The 17713-nt window shown below is 45.6% G+C and overlaps 2 protein-coding genes across 2 annotated transcripts; both read left to right on the top strand.

Moving 5' to 3' along the window:
* The first annotated feature begins 357 nt into the window (after positions 1-357).
* LOC122018854 (cyclin-D4-1-like) lies at positions 358-2581 on the top strand. Its single transcript, XM_042576335.1, has 6 exons — positions 358-976; positions 1343-1429; positions 1509-1607; positions 1685-1889; positions 1961-2082; positions 2163-2581. The coding sequence occupies exons 1-6, from the start codon at positions 380-382 to the stop codon at positions 2391-2393; spliced, it is 1341 nt and encodes a 446-aa protein (XP_042432269.1). The 5' UTR covers positions 358-379; the 3' UTR covers positions 2394-2581.
* Positions 2582-2732: 151 nt separating this feature from the next.
* On the top strand, positions 2733-5412 carry LOC122044498. Its single transcript, XM_042604940.1, has 3 exons — positions 2733-2762; positions 4010-4534; positions 4626-5412. Exons 1-3 carry the CDS (start codon positions 2733-2735, stop codon positions 4641-4643), a joined length of 573 nt encoding a protein of 190 aa, XP_042460874.1. The 3' UTR covers positions 4644-5412.
* Positions 5413-17713: the final 12301 nt, after the last annotated feature.

The following is a 17713-nucleotide window of genomic DNA, read 5'->3' on the forward strand; positions in this document are numbered from 1 at the left end:
TGTGTTCCTGTTCAATACTTTCTAATAAACAAAATTTATTTAATGTATTTCCTTCTTTCCTCTCGACGGCAATTATTTCTGATTCCTCATGTCACTTGACCATCTTCTTTAATTTATTTTAAAACACCCAAAAATGCCTTCTTTTTTTTTTCATTTCTTCTAGCTGCAAGCCATAAAAGGCCAACATCTTGCTTTTGTTTTCGTGTTTGTGTTTGTGTTGGTTGGGTTCTTCATAGTTCAAATTATTTCTCCATTGTTAGGACAATCAAAATCATGCAAATCTAGTTATCACCCAAAAATTTTGCCACGAATCCATTATTATGTCATCATCTTCTTCTTTGTCATCCATGATGCATCATCACCTCCTTAAACACCTGCCATGCAGGCTCAACCCCCCACAGTTGGGACGCTTCTTTTTATATCCATTTCTCTCTCTCCCATACACACACTGCAAAACCTTTACTTTCCTCCCTATGCAACAGTGAGACCTTCCTCTCCTCCTGCCCCTCTGCCTCACCATTGGAGCCCTATTAGGATACAACTGGTTTTCTATACGAAAAGGAGTCGCCTTTGGAGGGGAGGAGGAAGAGGAGAGGCATTTTTTTCTCCGCCGGCTGGACTTTTCACTGCTCCTCTTGCTACGCACGTTCATCTCTTTCCATCTCACTCCGCCATGAGTCCAAGCTTTCACTACGCTCCATCCATCCTCTTCTGCGCCGAGGACAACGGCAGCATCCTGCGATTTGATGATGAGGAGGAGGAGAGCGGGCGGAGCCCTAGTTGGGCGCCTGAACCAAAAAGCTGCGTTTTTGAGAGAGATTGCTTCATGGATTTCCCCCTGCAATCAGATGAGTGCTTGAGCTTGTTGGTCGAGAGGGAAATGGAGTACCTTCCGAGGGAGGACTACGGCGAGCGGCTGCGCTCCGGAGCATTAAACCTCGCCGTCAGGGGAGAGATTATTGATTGGATGTGGAAGGTGGATCGATTTCCCCCTACATTTCTGTTTAATTTTTAAGAAAAAAAAAAGAATCAGAAAACGAAGAACTAAGAAATCTCTCTATCCTTCCATTATTTTATTTTTACCACAATTTTTTTTAACAATCTGTTGCATCGAGATTCACAATTCTTTTTGTATGACCTTAAAGCGATGTGTTTGGATTCTTTGACCCAGATATGTTTTCTTCTGAGATTCTTTGTGATATATATTCATAACTGCAAATTTACAGGATAGCTTTTCCTTCATATTTTTATACCTATTTTAATCTATTGATTCCATCCTCCTCTAACTTTTCTTTTTTCAGTTTCAATTATGAATTGACAAAGTTTCTGAATTGATGAACAGGCTCACGCCTACTATCAATTTGGAGCACTGAGTGCCTATTTATGTGTCAACTACTTGGATCGGTTCCTCAATGCCTATGAGCTTCCAGTAAGAATCTCCACAGCTGCCTGCATTCTGATGTTTATTTGATGCATGATTCAAATCTTTTATCAATTCTAATCTTCAGCAAGGCAAGTCTTGGATGACACAACTACTGTCAGTGGCCTGCCTATCTTTGGCTGCCAAGATGGAGGAAACTGAAGTCCCTTTGATCTTGGATCTACAGGCGAGTGAAATATAAACTCAAAGTAGCAGTCTACCATGAAATCTGTGTTTTAACCATCTGTGAATTGTGTGGAACAGGTCGGCGGCGAGGCAAAGTTTGTGTTTGAAGCTAAAACCATCCAGAGAATGGAGCTTCTGGTGCTCAGTACCCTCAAATGGAGAATGCAAACTGTGACTCCATTCTCGTTCATAGATTTCTTCCTTCACAAATTCAGTGGTGGCAATGCACCTTCCAAGCTATCCCTCTCACATTCTGCTGAACTCGTATTAGCAACTATTCGAGGTACATTCTGATTCATCGGAAGAACAGATGGGTTTGAATTAAATGATTAAGGGTCAAGTCACTGGATGCAGGTGTTGATTTCTTAGGATTCAGACCTTCAGTAATTGCTGCTGCCATTGCACTGACGGTTCTGGGAGACACTCAGGTTGTGAATTTTGAGAGCACCTTGTCTTGCTGTTCCCTTGTAGCAAAGGTAGATTCTTTTTCCTACAAATAGTGCACATTCGGATTGAAAGAAAAGATTTGTGGATTAATTCACTGTGGATATCTCAGGAAGAGGTGTCGAAATGTTTGGAAGCAATTGAAAACAAAGTACTGATGAGAAGACAACCAGGTAAAGGCAATGTTAGCCCCTCAGTGTCCTCTGTGCCACAAAGCCCATTCGGAGTGCTCGATGCTGCTGCATGCCTGAGCTACAAGAGTGACGACGCAACTGTTGTCTCGCAATCCACAAGTCATGGCGCACCATCTCCGGCCAGCAAAAGGAGGAAAACGAGCAGATGATGAACACAAAGACAGGGCTTTTAAAACCGTGAAAAGAAACAAGAATCAGTGATGCTGAAGATCAGAAATGCCTCCGAGGAGAGTTGCTATGCTAGCTAGTGAGCAAAATAATGTATTACTCGTTCTTTTTTGGCATGAAACAAAATCATTTCGAGGATCAAAAGTGAGCTGTGCATGCCGAAAAACAAGACAAATCACCTTAGAGTGGGCACTATTCCTCATTTATTGCTGCCAAGAATTCAATTTTTGGCTTTTGTAGTGCCTACCGTCCTACCATTTGACTGATTGGCGTCAGTAAATATAAAATTGCTGAAGGATCACAGCACCCAATTGACTGCTATGGAGCTGCAGGGGGACCTCTCTTGGAAGGTTCAGTTTCTGCATTAAGATACATAATAGCAGTACTAAAAGAGTACTAGGGGAATTATTCCATGCAACTTTTTATTGCCATTGCTAAGCATCTTCAGTTAGACTTAATAATCATGGCGAGAGATCCAATCTACCAATACCCAATGGCTATTCATAGGATAGGGTGATAGTTTCTTAGAAAATATAGCTCGATCCTTGAGCTGTGCCTGTGCCTGTGCCTGAAACTGTCATACTCGATCGATCTGAATTTATTGATAGTGTCTGGTCAGATACAGAACAGCCCATTTAAAGATGCATGGCAGCCCCAGGCCTCCAGAGATGCTGTCACATGAAGTTTTTTGTTTTTTTTTTTTAATTGAGATATCCCGTTCGAAGAACGGATTAATCTTAGAAATGATTGATTTAGGAAAAATTTCCTACGGTGGAGAAATCAGGAAGTGTTACCAGTGATCCATTCAAACAGTCAGATTTCTTTTTCATCCGGAGGAGAATCTCATGCACTGCATGGTAGTTAAAATTCGAATCTTACGTCCTTAATTACTTGTTGAAAGGTTTGATCATCTCATCATTATCTGGGACGAGTCTTTCTTCTTCAGGGTGACACGTGGAATCATTCCGCATGACGATTAATTCGATCCAGCGTGCACAGGACTGAAGGGGGTGGGCCCCATCAACCCCAGGAGTGTCTGCGCAGGCGGATCGAATTAACCTCTCGCATGACGTTGTTTTGAGTTTTTGGAGATCGGGTCAAATGCAGAGAGAGAGAGAGAGAGAGAGGGGCAGTGTATTGTACACTTCAATGAAGTGGAGTTGAGCTGGCTATATACACAATGAGTCAGACAAACTAAGTGCTGTACTACTCTCTTATGGTATTTATGGTTCGTAGACCGGAAACAATAGAAAACTGAATGGTAAAAAATTCTTGAACCATTTGGCTCATTCACTGTGCCTAGTTCTACTTCTTAGTTCTAGTTGACTTAATTAACGGTTAGACTTTGATCGGATGGTTTGAATTATAATAATCGTATCTAAATACTAACGGTGTCCATTAATGAGATAGATAATTATTAATCTTTAGAATAATGATTAATATATAAAAAAAATATTTATTTTAATTTTATCAAAATTTAAATCTTAACCGATAATATCACATGATCGATCTGATAGTCCGATAGAATTGTTTGAATGAACATTTGTACAGTTGATTTTTTTTTTTTCGTGCAGGATAAAATGTCAAAATTTGACAGATCGATAACAGAGACGACTCGACTGTTGTGAGACCACCGGATAAGATTGTTGTCTGTCACGTGATTGCCACGTCATCCGGAGAGAATGAAATAGGAATCGCTACGACCTCGCCACGTCTGACGCTCGCTTTGCCGGGCCCGGGCGACCTGTCTTCCCTCCTGCTCGGGCCCCACCCTGCTAGGCGCCGCAGCCGCGGCACCACCCGCGAGTCCGCCGCCTTGAGCGTTGCCACCACCTCTGCCATCGACGGCTTGCGCCAGGCGTCAGCCGCCACCTCTGCGACGGCTTTCGCAGCCTCTTCCTCCCTCTTCCCTTCCAGGGCCGCTAGCGGATCCCACAGCTCCTGGAACCGCCCCTCGGCCACCAGCGGCGCGGCCCAGTCCACCGGCGACGGGGGACTGCGCTCCATGTTGATCGCCTCCTGTCGGCTGAGCACCTCGAGGAGGACAACCCCGAAGCTGTACCGTCTGAGTCGAACCCCTACATTGATCGCTCGCCCGCGGACAGCTCTTCCTCATCGAAAAGTATTAATTTCCCCCTTTATTGTATTTGCTTGGGACGAGATTTTCTTCTCTAAGTTAGTTTTTGATTGCCTGGAGGTTCTCGAATGGTTAGGTACGTCGGAGACTGTGAAGAGCGCGCTTAACAGATGGGGCAAAAAGCTCGGGGAGTCGGCGAAGAAAGTTGAGGATTTGTCTAAAAATACATGGCAGCATTTTGCTGTTGATAATATAGCTGAATTATTCTGCTAATTTTTTAGTTATTCTTTGCTTTGCTGTTTCCTTTTCTTATGAAATCTTGATGGCCACTTCTATTAATCTCCATTTCGACTTCAGTGAACACAGGACCTAGTTTTGTTGAAGCTACCATGGGATGAATTGCTCAAGGAACCCAAGTGATTGCAGAAGGTGGCTACGAGAAGATATTTTGACAAACTTTTGATTCCCTTCCTGAAGAGCAGCTTAAAAAATCCTATGCCTGCTATCTATCAACATCCACTGGTCCTGCCATGGGAGTTCTATACCTCTCTACTGCAAAGCTTGCATTTAGTAGCGACAATCCTCTTTCCTATAAAGTTGCAGACAAAACTGAATGGAGTTATTATAAGGTACGCCTGTTGAAGATTATCTGGCATGTCAATTTTCAGGTTTCCTGATCAACAAAAAACTGAGTTTGTGCTTCTAATGCAACTTGACAATTTCTTCCATGAAGAATGATATGACGACTATCAAGTGTTAAACTTGTTATTTAGAAATTAAACTACTACTTCCATGTATAAATTGCCTCTCATATATTTTTAGATGTCTAGAAAACAACAGTTTAGTCTAAAAAAATTCAACTATATTAGCAGAACTCCATAATCATCAACTTTAGCAGATAGAATTAAGCATTCATGATTCAACATTTATTTCATAGCGTGGAAGTTGCATTATAGGAAGCCCATCCATCATACGGCTTCAGACATGGTCACCACTAAAGGAGCATACTCCTGAACTGGTGTAAAAAAGTCTGTCATATGCAATGATTAATATACAAATCCCATAGGCTACAATATGGTTGTTATACGACACAATGACAAGACTCATGGATTAGAACTTTGGTGGTCAATTGTGATGGTAAGTTTTGAAGTAGCCTGAAACCATTTGCAGGCAAAGGTTACGTAGGTAACATTGTGTGCTATAAATAGGGTGATAGTGTGTTGCTACCTCTCAGACACTGGTACATACTCAGAGAGTGTGACTTCATCCCTCTTTCACTAGATCTAATGATTAAGAAGATACAACTACTATTTATGATTCTAATATTTGTTTGATTTTTTAATCATCAAATAATTATTTCTTTATACTTATAAAACCCACTTTCAAATCAACAGTCATTCTATTATTTCTCTATATTTGGATTAAAGTAAATGATCCTGTCCAAACGTTGAATCAACGGACGCTGGGCACGTGGCGCTCTCTCCACTGCTGACGTAGACCTTCGACCGGTCGCGTGGACCTCCGGCGAACCTGCAAGAAAGTCGGGCCGGGAGGGAGTTCCCGGCGACGACCCTCCGACGCTCAAGTCAGACAAGAGGAAGACGAGAAAATGGCTTCGAATACAGGAGAGTGCGTACCTCTGGCGAAGTGTGATGCTCCTTATATAGGGCTGTGAAGGGGCTCAAGCACACATACCGAGGTGAATACGTGTCCTCAGCCCATACCTCAGTATGAGCTTGTCAGAAAAGCTTACCTGACACCATACTGCTACAGTCTGAGCACATCTCTGATGGGACAGCGGAACCCTCTGTCATAAGATCCTGCGCATGGCCTAATCGTCGAACATACCCGCTGTCAGAAGATGTTCCCTTGTCCTTTTCTCCTTTTACCGCATACCGAGCATCTGGCCGATCGGCGGTTCCCTCACGTCCGGCCGGACGTATGCGCTGGTCCACTCAGGAGATTTCCGGTCGTGTGCTCTGTGGATTGTTCGCAGTATTGCTATTTTATGTCTTTGGCCGAGCGGGCTTCCCGATCAGCCCGGTGACCTTGCTCCTTATGAGCGTCGGAGACCCAACTTCCCGTCGGGTTATTTCTGATTCCGCTGAGACCCCGTTCGGCCGACCGATCTCCCCTTCTCCGGTCGGCCGTTTGACCCTTTGACTTCCACGTGGCGTTGACTTCCCTCGAAGGGGGCTCCCTGTTCTTACCACCGGATCACTTGCCTCCCCTTCAAATCTAGTCGAAGGAGGCGATTAGTCCGACTGACTGGACGATTGTTTCGCAGAGCGGCTCTTCCAAGAAACCACCCTCCGCTCGGCAGATGTGGTAGTGACTACGACCTCAGTCAACGCCACCATCCCCCGGATCTCCTCGGAAGTTGCGCCAATCTCCGTCATTAAGGCCAAGCACGCGCTCTGCGCCTCGATAAGACACTTATTAAATGCTCTCTCATGGCGGAATGCCACGTGACATTGCTGCCGTCAGCGTACGACGGCGGCGTTGCAGGCGACGAGACCGAGGCGATTTGAAACTGACGGCCCGATGCGTGCTTTGGTTCTTGTGACCTGCATCCAACGGTGGAGGCCGCTCGGGCTCAGCCCTATAAGGCCTTCGCTTTCTCCGTCTTTGCCGCATTTCGGCTCTCGCGTGACCAGAAGCTTCAGCGTTTCAGTGCTCCGGCGACCCTGTTTTTCTGTTCTCCAACGACCTCCAGCGTTCTTTCTTCGATCCCTCTTCTTCTCTGTAAGGCTCTTCCTCTTCTCTATCTTTGGTTCCTGTGGTTTTCTTTGCATTTCTTTCCCAAGTTCTGGTCCTCGGGGTACTGTTTCGTTACCATCTTCTTCCTTTTATCCTCTTTCGTCTTTTTTGGTTTCGTCCGCTCGGACAATGGCTAGCTCTTCCCAACCTCAAGACCAAGCCCTAAGCCCATGGTATACTACCATGGAGTCTCGCTTCGATCGGCGCGAAGTCGATATTCTGATAGATAATTTTGAGATTCCTTCCGACCTCGAACTTATCTTACCCACTCTTTCCGCTCGGCCACACAAACCGCAGCGCCGAGCTTTTTGTGTTTTCCATGACCAGTTCACAGTCGGTCTGCGGTTTCCAATTCATCCCTTTATCATTGACATTTGTAATTTTTTCGGCGTCCCGCTCGGAAGTATAGTTCCCAACACTTTCCGCCTTCTATGCGGTGTTGTTGTCCTATTCAAAATCCATAACATTCCCCTCCGACCGGAGGTTTTCTACTATTTCTACTACCCCAAACAATCTGAGCCGGGCACTTACATGTTCCAGGCTCGGCCCGATTTAGTTTTCTTCAATAAACTACCTTCTTCCAACAAGCATTGGAAAGAATTCTACTTTTATATTCGCCTTCCCGCGCCGGCCACCTTCCGAACGCAATGGCAGGTCGGACATCCTCTTTCCCCAGAACTCAAAAGGTTCAAGAACCGGCCGGACTATCTTCACGCCGCCAATATGTTAGCAGGTCTGAAGGTCGACATCAACAAATTCCTTCCGGAAGGGGTTATGTACATATTCGGCTTGAGCCCGATCAGAACATATCTCCCGAGCGGCTTCGGTAAGAATTTTACTTGTACTTTTGCCTTGATTGCTAACTGATTTTCTCCTTTTTCCCTTGCAGCTAATATTGTCATGGAGTCGGTGATGGCTGGTATTTTGAAGAGAAAGGCGGCGACGCTCGATGCCGCAGCTGCTAATGAGATGGAAGCGCTCGGCATTGAGCCGGTTGGCTCGCATGAGGGAGAGAGTGCCACTCAACAAGGGTCGGTCGCTCAGGTTTCTCTCCCGGAGCAGGCGGCGGGAGCAACTGTTAGCCAAGAGCCTTCCGTCCGGGAGGAAGGCTCTGCTCAAGAAGAAGAGCGGCCTCTTCGACAAAAGAGGCGCCGAGTGGAGACTCCCCTTCGGTCGGCCACATCCGCTGTCCAGCCGTCCGAACGGGCCACCGCAGCCGCTCGTGGCAAAGCTCCAGAGATCGAGGCGATTTCGTCCGATCGGACTCCCTCCCAACTTGACGCATCTGCGGACCCTCTTGAGGTCGTTCCAGTCGGCGTCCTTCCGCCCACTCCCCGCCAAGTCCATCGTTCTACAATTTTGTCCTAGTTTTCTGCGCCGACTTCCGATCCTTCTCCGGCTTCCGCCCAGACGACCCCCGGTCGGCGCCGCACCGTCCGTGTCTCCTTGCATCTCCCCACCGAGGAATTAATGCCCGAAGCCGATCGACCTACCGCACCCGAGCACACGATCACCTTAAAGGGGCCTCTAGCCGAAATGTGGGCTGACGCCCGGGCGCGTGTGGCGATGATCCCACTCAGCAACTTGGCCAATAGCCACATGCAACAGGCCACTGGGGTAAGTGCATTTTCTTCCTAAGCTTTTTATGCATTCTTTCCGATCGGCCCTTAATAATTTTCGTTTGTGCCAGAGATGGATGGAGGAGATTGCTGTCTCCAATCGGCTCGCCATGGTGGACGAGGAGCTCAAAAGGCTGTGGAGTTCGGGCGGCGCTCCTTCCTAAGGCCCATCATATGCCGAGTTGCAGAAGGAGCTCAAAAAGACTCAAAATCTTTTGGAGGCCAAACGGAAGAAGACGGTCGAACAGGCTCATAATCTGGCCGAACTTGATCGCCTGAATAAATCCTTGGATCGCAAGATAAGCTTGGCGACCTAGCGGAAGAAGACAGCTATCTCCGATCTGGAGAAGAAGAATGTAGAAGCTCGTGGCCTGGAGCAGAAAATGAAAGAGCTGATGGAGCAGCTTGATGGAGAGAAGGCAGGCCGCTCGGCCGATGCAAATAAGCATAAGGCAGAGCTGAAAACTCTACAGGAGTCCCTCGCAGCCTCCCAAGCGGCATTCAAGGAATATCAAGATGCTGAGCCTGGCCGAGTTGCAGCACTGCGGCTAAACTACATCCGTTCGGCTGAATTTTCAGAGAAAGTCTGCGAACGGATGTACACTGCCTTCGACCTTGCTATGACCGCCGCCACGACATATTTGAAGTCCAAGGGTCTTCTTCCCGACTCCGCTCTCATCCCAGCCGCAGATCAAGTGGCGCTCCTTGACAACATCCCGAAGGACCTCTACGATTATCTAGAATAGGAGTTTGTATGTAATTCGGCCGCTCGGCCAAAAACTATCCTTTTTATAATTCGGCCATTCGGCTTTAATTTCTCTAATATGCCATCCTTTTGCTTGCCTCTTTTTTTTTTTTTTTTTGCAAGTCAATACGTGTGATGTCCGCTTGGCTACCCAACTTCCGTATATGTTTCCTCCTTTCCCCGTGATTCACTTTTCATCCCTCCTCCCTTGCGTTCAAAAGGGATTTTTACGAAGTATTTTGCATAGCTAGTCCGCTCGGATGCTCGACTCTCGATTTTTAACGTCGGAGCTCGACGGTCTTCCGCTCGGAGGGTTTATAGTCGCCGGCTCGACTCTCGATTTTTAACGTCGGGGCTCGACGGTATTCCGCTCGGAGGGTTTATAGTCGCCGGCTCGACTCTCGATTTTTAACGTCAGGGCTCGACGGCCTTCCGCTTGGAGGGTTTATAGTCGCCGGCTCGACTCTCGATTTTTAACATCGGGGCTCGACGGTCTTCCGCTCGGAGGCCGGCTCGACTCTCGATTTTTAACGTCGGAGCTCGACGGTCTTCCGCTCGGAGGGTTTATAGTCGCCGGTGTTGGTGCAACCTTAGGTCAAGGTTGACCTGGTTGACCCGACTCGAGTTGACCTGACTCGAGTTGTATTTTGATGTTTGACGAGAACAAGCTTGGGAGATTATGGGTGCAACCCGTGGTCAAGGTTGACTTGGTTGACCCGAGGTGAGTTGACCTGACTTGGAAAAGTCCAAGCAGGGAGCTTGGCACGGGAAAAGTCCAAGCAGGGAGCTTGGCATGGGAAAAGTCCAAGCAGGGAGTTTGGCATGGTGAAAAGTCCAAGCAGGGAGCTTGGCACGGGAAAAGTCCAAGTATGGAGACTTGGCACGGAGAAGTCCAAGTATGGAAGCTTGGCACATGAGAAGTCGGAGAGGACTCGGTAGCTCGTTCTTCAGACTGTGGTCAGAGAGGGCTTGGGAGCTCGTTCTCTGGACCGGATGTGGAAAGTCCTGGTGAGTGAAGCCAGGCAAACGGAAAATTCCTGGTGAGTGAAGCCAGGCAGTTGGAAAGTCCTGGTGAGTGAAGCCAGGCAGTGGGAAAGTCCCGGTGAGTGAAGCCGGGCAGATTGGAAATCCTGGTGAGTGAAGCCAGGTGAAAACCCTAGTGAGTGAAGCTAGGTGAAAGTCCTGGTGAGTGAAGCCGGGTAAGGGAAAATCCAGATGGATCAAGGGTGATCGGATATCTGGTGTTGAGAAGGTCAAGTAGGTCAAGGGAGTGACCGGATACTTGACACGAAGAGAAAAGTCCAAGTGGGTCAAAGGGATTGACCGGACATTTGGTGGGGAGTCTTAGCAGGTCAAGGGAGTGACCGGATGCTAAGCATGATGTACCAACAGGTCAAGGTTGACCGGATGTTGGTTTGGAAGGTTTGAGACTTGGTTTGGGCAAAAACCAAGCTCTGGATCGATCTGGGGACCGATCGGTCTGGTGACCGATCAATAATCAAACAGAATGCTTCTGTGGATTATCTGATCGGTCTGAAGACCGATCAGGAAGCAAACAGAAGAGAAGAAGGAGAAAGGATGATCGGTCCAAGGGACCGATCAGACTCCTCCTGGACCGATCAGGACATAGCCTGATCGGTCCAGGCTTAGCCTGATCGGTCCCCAAGACCGATCAGGGACAGTGTGGACCGATCAGGTTGGAGCCTGATCGGTCCAGGACTAGCCGTTGTGAGTGACAACGGCTAGGTTATTTCGGGCTTCTGTGTTATGTTCTTTTTGCTTGCAGGTTCGCAAGTTGGCTCAGGATATCAGAGGTTATAAGAAGAGATCGAGGGCTGCTGACTACAACTCTTCTTCTTCTTTCTGCTCGAGCTGCTGTTCTTCTGAAAGCTGTGCTTGAGCTTTGCTGAGCTCCGAAGCTTCGGGTGAGCTTCCTGCTGGTTTTCTAGCTGAGCTTGGATCCGAGAAGTTGCTGCTTCATCAGGATTCCAGTCGATAACGAGAAGGCAAGCAAAGAGTTTTACATTTCGATTGTTCTTGTTTGCTTTCTCTACTGTTGTACTCCTTATTGCTGTTGCAAAGTTCTTGTGGCGAGGTTTCTCCACCCATAAGGAGTTTATATTAGCCGATTTTCCGGAGACTCATCCACCGACGGATTGATAGGCTTCGTCCACCTTACGGACACGCCGAGGAGTAGGAGTTTCATCTCCGAACCTCGTTACATCGACGAGTTTGAGGTTTGCTATTCTCCGCTTTCGTTTCTATTTAGTTATTTCCGCTGTGCTAACCCTAATCGTAGGAAGAAACGAAAGAATTTGGGGTTGGCTATTCACCCCCCCTCTCTAGCCGTGATTATCGATCCTAACAAGTGGTATCAGAGCGAGGTCGCTCTTCGCCGGATTAACACCCGAGGGAGCACAAGCTAGAGATGGATCAACTCGGAGAAGACATCACCATTCCACCCTTCTACGATCGCGACGACTTCGCATATTGGAAGGTAAGAATGAGGTATTTTCTTATGACTAACCTTGAAAATTGGAGTTGTGTTCAATTAGGTTTCAAGCCTCCAATGGATAAGAAAGGAGAAACTCTAGAGAAGAAGAAGTGGACGAAAGAGCAAATCCACCAATCAACCATCAATGATGAGGTAACGAAAATCATTGAATTTTCTTTACCTAATGATGTTTTGTGTAGGATAGGTGGATATAACGATGCCAAGGAGTTGTGGAACAACTTGGCAAAGTTCCATGAGGGGAACTCCACTTCAAGCCATGAAGAGGAGTCAAGTGAGCCAAGTAGCTCATATCATGGAGGAGAGGAATTAGAAGTTGAGGGCTACTCAACATCTAAGGAAGAAGAGGAGGAGAGTTCTTCTTCAAGAATGGAGCAAGAGGAAGAAGCTTCTACCTCCGGAAGGGATGAAGAAGAAAGTCTTCATCCATCCTCAACCCTAGGTAACTCAAGCATTTCAATTTCAAATAAATTACACATAATGTGCTTTGAGTGTAGGGAGTATGGACATTACAAGAGTAAGTGTCCAAAGAGGATTAGAAAGTCTCCACCGGCGCCAAAGGTCAAGAAAGTCGGAGTCCCGATACGCAAAGGCAAAGAGCACGTGGTGTGCTTTCAATGCAAGCAAAGGGGACATTATCGGAGCCAATGTCCGAGGGGGAGGCAACCTCACAAGGACAAGAAGACGAGCACATCGATAGGAGGAGCTAAGGCAAACCCTAAGGTAATCTCTAAGGCTCATTATTGCAATAATAATAAGACACATGCTAGTAGCCTTATTGCTATTGCTAATAATGGTGAGCATGATAACATTAGAAATCGATACACATGCTTAGGTGCCAAACATGTGAGCCTAGATAAGGATAACACTAGGAAAGCCAACCCTAGAATTAACCCATCTAAGGTTAAGGGAAACCTAGATAGGAATCCCAAAACTACTAGACATATGCCTAGGAGTACCTCAAAGAACAATGAAAAATTAAAAATTGAGGTATTAGAGAAGGAGAATCAAGTCTTGAGGTCAAGACTTGATACTTTGGAAAAGGCTCTTAAGAACTTGGAGAAGTTATCTCTAGGGTTTAAGGGTCAAAAACCAAAGACAAAGGACAAGAGAGGTTTGGGTCACAAACCTAAGTCCCAAATGGTCAAGCCCACTTATCACAATGTTCCATTCGATTATGGAACAAAATCTAGGGCTAGGAAGACCATCACCAAGGTCACAAGGGGAGTCACCCCTAGAGTTGATCTTGATGAGTCCCAAATGGCCAAGGCTTTAAAGCCTAAGAGGGTCATTAGGAGGGTTGCTAGGGAAGTCATCCCTAATGAATATTTAGTGAACCCAATGAGCTCAAATAGGTATTGGGTTCCTAGGAGCGTGATTTCATCACGCTAGATGAGTTAGGGTGTGTCAACCTTACTTGAATAGGTAGTTAACCTAATCATGGCGAAAGGTGGCACTTTAGGAATTTTCAAGGTGCAATCAAGCCTTGAAAATGAAGTTGAAAATTATTCCTAAGGTGATTAGGATGTGCCAACCACATTTGAGGAATTTTCTAGAGTCAATCTAATTGGCACATAGTGATCTAAAAATTTTTGGCATAAGATGCTAGGTCTATTACACTTAGGAATATAGAACCTATGGCAAAATGATCAAAACTATCAAAAATGGCAATTAAGGCTAGAATTAGGTATTTTCTATACCTTTATGTGCTATTTGCCATATATTATTTGCCATATGCCATGTCATGACATCATATTTAACCTATGATCATTTGAAATGTCATGATAATGCTTAAGTTATTTATATGTCATGCTTTATTTAAGTTTCATACTTTATGCCATGACATCATGACATTGGCACATGTTATTATGTATGATATCATTATATGCCATGTCATCATCTCTTCTCTTGCATTTATAATCAATGAAATTGATTTAAGGATAAAAACACAATTTGATATGGAGATCAAATTGATGTTTAGAAAATGCATGAGACCTTAGAATAAGATAACCTATGTTGGTACAACATTCCTCAGGTCAAGGTTGACCTGGTTGACCAAGCTTGAGTCTTGGTTTGGATTTCGATGTTTGACAATGCAAGGTTGATTGAAGAAGAGTCAAGTAGGTCAAGGATGACCGGATACTTGACTGGGAAGTCCTAACTGGGATGTTAGGCAGGAGGAAAATCCTGGTGAGTGAAGCCAGGTGAAAGACCTAGTGAGTGAAGCTAGGCAATTGGGAAGTCCTAGTGAGTGAAGCTAGGCAGGAGAAAAATCCTGGTGAGTGAAGCCAGGTGAAAGACCTAGTGAGTGAAGCTAGGCAATTGGGAAAGTCCTGGTGAGTGAAGTCAGGCAAGAGAAATCCAGATGGGTCAAGGTTGACCAGACATCTGGTGAGAGTCCAAGTAGGTCAAAGGGATTGACCGGATACTTGGCACGAGGAAGAAAAGTCCAAGTAGGTCTTAGGGAGTGACCGGATACTTGGCAAGAAGAGAAAAGTCCAAGTGGGTCAAAGGGATTGACCGGACACCTGGTGAGAGAGTCCTAGCTGGTCAAGGGTGACCGGATGCTAGGTCTTATGTACCAACAAGTCATGGTTGACTAGATGTTGGTTTAGGGGCTTTGGGCTTGGTTTTGGGCAAAACAGATCCGGATTGATCCGTGGATTGATCCAGCAGTTTGGATTGATCCGTGGATCGATCCAGAGGTTTGGATCGATCGATGCGAGATCTTGGATCGATCGGTGGATCGATCCAGAAGATTGGATCGATCCACCGATCGATCCGTGAACTCTCTGTGACCTCCGGATCGATCGGTGGATCGATCCAGGTCCAATCGCGCGAAATTGCGCCTCCCGCTTCGCGCGATAAGCGCTGGATCGATCCGTGGATCGATCCAGAAGTTTTTCCAGAGCACAGAGGCGCTCTGGATCGATCCGTGGATCGATCCAAAGCCTCCCCGATCGATTGGGAGCATTCCAATCGATCGGGATTCGACCGTTAGCGTCGATTTAAGCTGCAGGCGTTCATTTTCCTTCTGTAGAACTTCACCGATTTATTCCAGATTCATCACAGCTCCTCCCTAGCACTCTCTAAGCTCCTCACCGCCAGTTCTTGAAGGTTCTTGGAGGTTCATCCAAGTCAAGAGGCGATTTGCAACGAGAAGAAGAAGAAGCTAGGGTTTTTACTGCATCTCTTGTAAGCTTTTACTTATTCTTTACTACCCTTTCTTCTACTTGTATTGAGAGTCTTGTAGGGCTTCTCCGCCTTCGGTAGTTACCGAAAAGGAGTGTTTATTACTGGAGGTGTATGTGTGTGCGTGGATCCTTAGACTAGTCACCTCTTGTGAGGTGGATACCAAGTAAAATCCTATTGTTAGCATTGTTGTAGTTTGTTTCTTTGTATTCCGCTGCGCATCACTTTGAAGAAACAAGCAACGAAGCACGACGAGCACACGCGAAGCTATTCACCCCCCCTCTAGCTACTTTTCGGTCCTAACAAGTGGTATCAGAGCAAGGTTGCTCTTCACCGGAATCACCGCCGGAAGGGGCAAACATAACAAGCAAAGCTAGAGGGTGAAGAAGTTGGAGCAAATTCATCAAAGTCAAAGAATTCAAGAAGCTCAACTTCAAGATGCAATTCCAAGATGGACTTGGATTTGATACAAGGGTGGCTCCACCATACACATCCACAAGCTTCGATTCTTGGAGATCAAGAATTGAAAATTTCTTGATGATGGAGATAGAGCAATGGTTTGCTCTAATGGAAGGTTTTAAGGCTCCAAGGAATTCAAAGGGCAAAGTTCTCAAAAGGAGCAAATGGAGCCAAGAACAAATCCAAAGATGTGAGGCAAATGACAAAGTGACCAAGCTTTTGGTCAATCTATTGCCGAGCAACATCTTGGAGAAAATTGGAGAAGTTGAAGATGCCAAAGAGCTATGGAGCAAATTGGAAAAGGCTCATGAGATCCCCTCCACTGTACCTAACCAAGAAGAATCCAAAGAGGGTGACTCATTGGAACAAGATCAAGAGGAGGACTCCGAAGTTGAGAGATGCTCAACTTCCGAAGAAGAGGAAATCCAAGAAGCTTCATTCTCAAGGGAGTGTAATCAAAAGAGCAAGGAAGGAACATATTCCTTGTTTCATGTACAAGAGGATGAAGAAGAAGGTGAAGCCTCCACCTCTAGGATTGAGGGGGAGCAACTCTTGGTGACACCAGATCAAGAAGAAGGAGAATCCTCCACATCCGGGTCAAGAGAAGAAGAGGATGAAGAAGCTTCCACCTCCACAAGTCAAGATAAATCAATTGGAGGGAAATCGATTTCGGATCAAGAGGAAGCCTCTACATTCATATCAAATGGAGGAGCAAGTGCCACCCCTACACAAGAAGGTATAAATAGTTCAATTAATAATAAAAATCATATTATATGTTTTGAATGTAGGGAACATGGGCACTACAAAAGCAAGTGCCCTAAATTGGCCAAGAAGAAGGGCCAAATGGCACCTAAGGGCAAGGAGAAGCCAAAGGAGACCATCCCCGGAACAAAGAAGAGCAAGGAGCACATTGTGTGCTTCTCTTGCAATCAAAAGGGGCATTACCGGAGTCAATGCCCTAAGGGGAAGAAGATGGTCAAGGCTCAAGGAGGAAGCTCAAGTCAAGGGGGAGCCTCTAAGGTAAAAAGGAATGTAACTTTTATTGAGCCTATCCCTTTACATTATGGTAAAAAGCATGCTAGTTCTAACTTATATCATTTTAATGCTATTTACCATAAGAATAGAGAGCATGGTAAAATTAAGGAAAATAATGTAGCTTACCATGCTAAAACTACCACACCTAGGATTAGGAAGGTAGATAAAAATCTAGGCAATCACACTAAGGACCTTAGCTACAAGCCTAGAAATAAAAATGCTCATAAATTTAATGGAAAACCAAAAACTAAGGACTTAGTGATAGAAAATCAAGTCTTGAGGTCAATGCTTGATAAAATGGAAAAGACCCTAAAAAGGATGGAAAATATCCTAAAAGGGCAAAATGAGCATAGCCTAGGTCTAGGAGCACAAAGGTCATCTAATGGCCATAGGGGTTTGGGATACAAACCAAAGGCTAAGAAGGATGTAATCTCTTACCATAGGGTTCCATATAGTTATGGAACCAACCCTAGGTCTAGTGGTCAAGCCAAAAATACAAGGGAAGTTATCCCTAAGAGTATTTTTGCAACAAATGTGACTAAGACTTCTAAGAAGACTAAGAAAGTCACAAAGAAGGTTACAAGGGAAGCAATCCCTAGAGTTGACCTAGAAAAAGTGACCAAGACTTCTAAGAAACCAAACAAGGTCACTAGGAAGGTATCTAGGGAAGTTATCGCTAGTGAATACCTAGAGCATCCAAGGAGCACCAATAGGTTTTGGGTTCCTAGGAGCATTTTCTCTATCCCATAGATGGGTTAGAGAGTGTCAACTCTGAGAAGAAGGGTAGTTAACCCAACTTTGAAGAAATTGACACTCAAGGAGCATTTTCAAGGTTTTTGTTAACCTTTGAAAATGAAATGGATTTATTGTTAATCTTGGAAAGAGTAAAATGTGCTATAAAG

The sequence above is a fragment of the Zingiber officinale genome, chromosome 1B (assembly GCF_018446385.1).
Source record: "Zingiber officinale cultivar Zhangliang chromosome 1B, Zo_v1.1, whole genome shotgun sequence".
Lineage (NCBI taxonomy): Eukaryota > Viridiplantae > Streptophyta > Magnoliopsida > Zingiberales > Zingiberaceae > Zingiber > Zingiber officinale.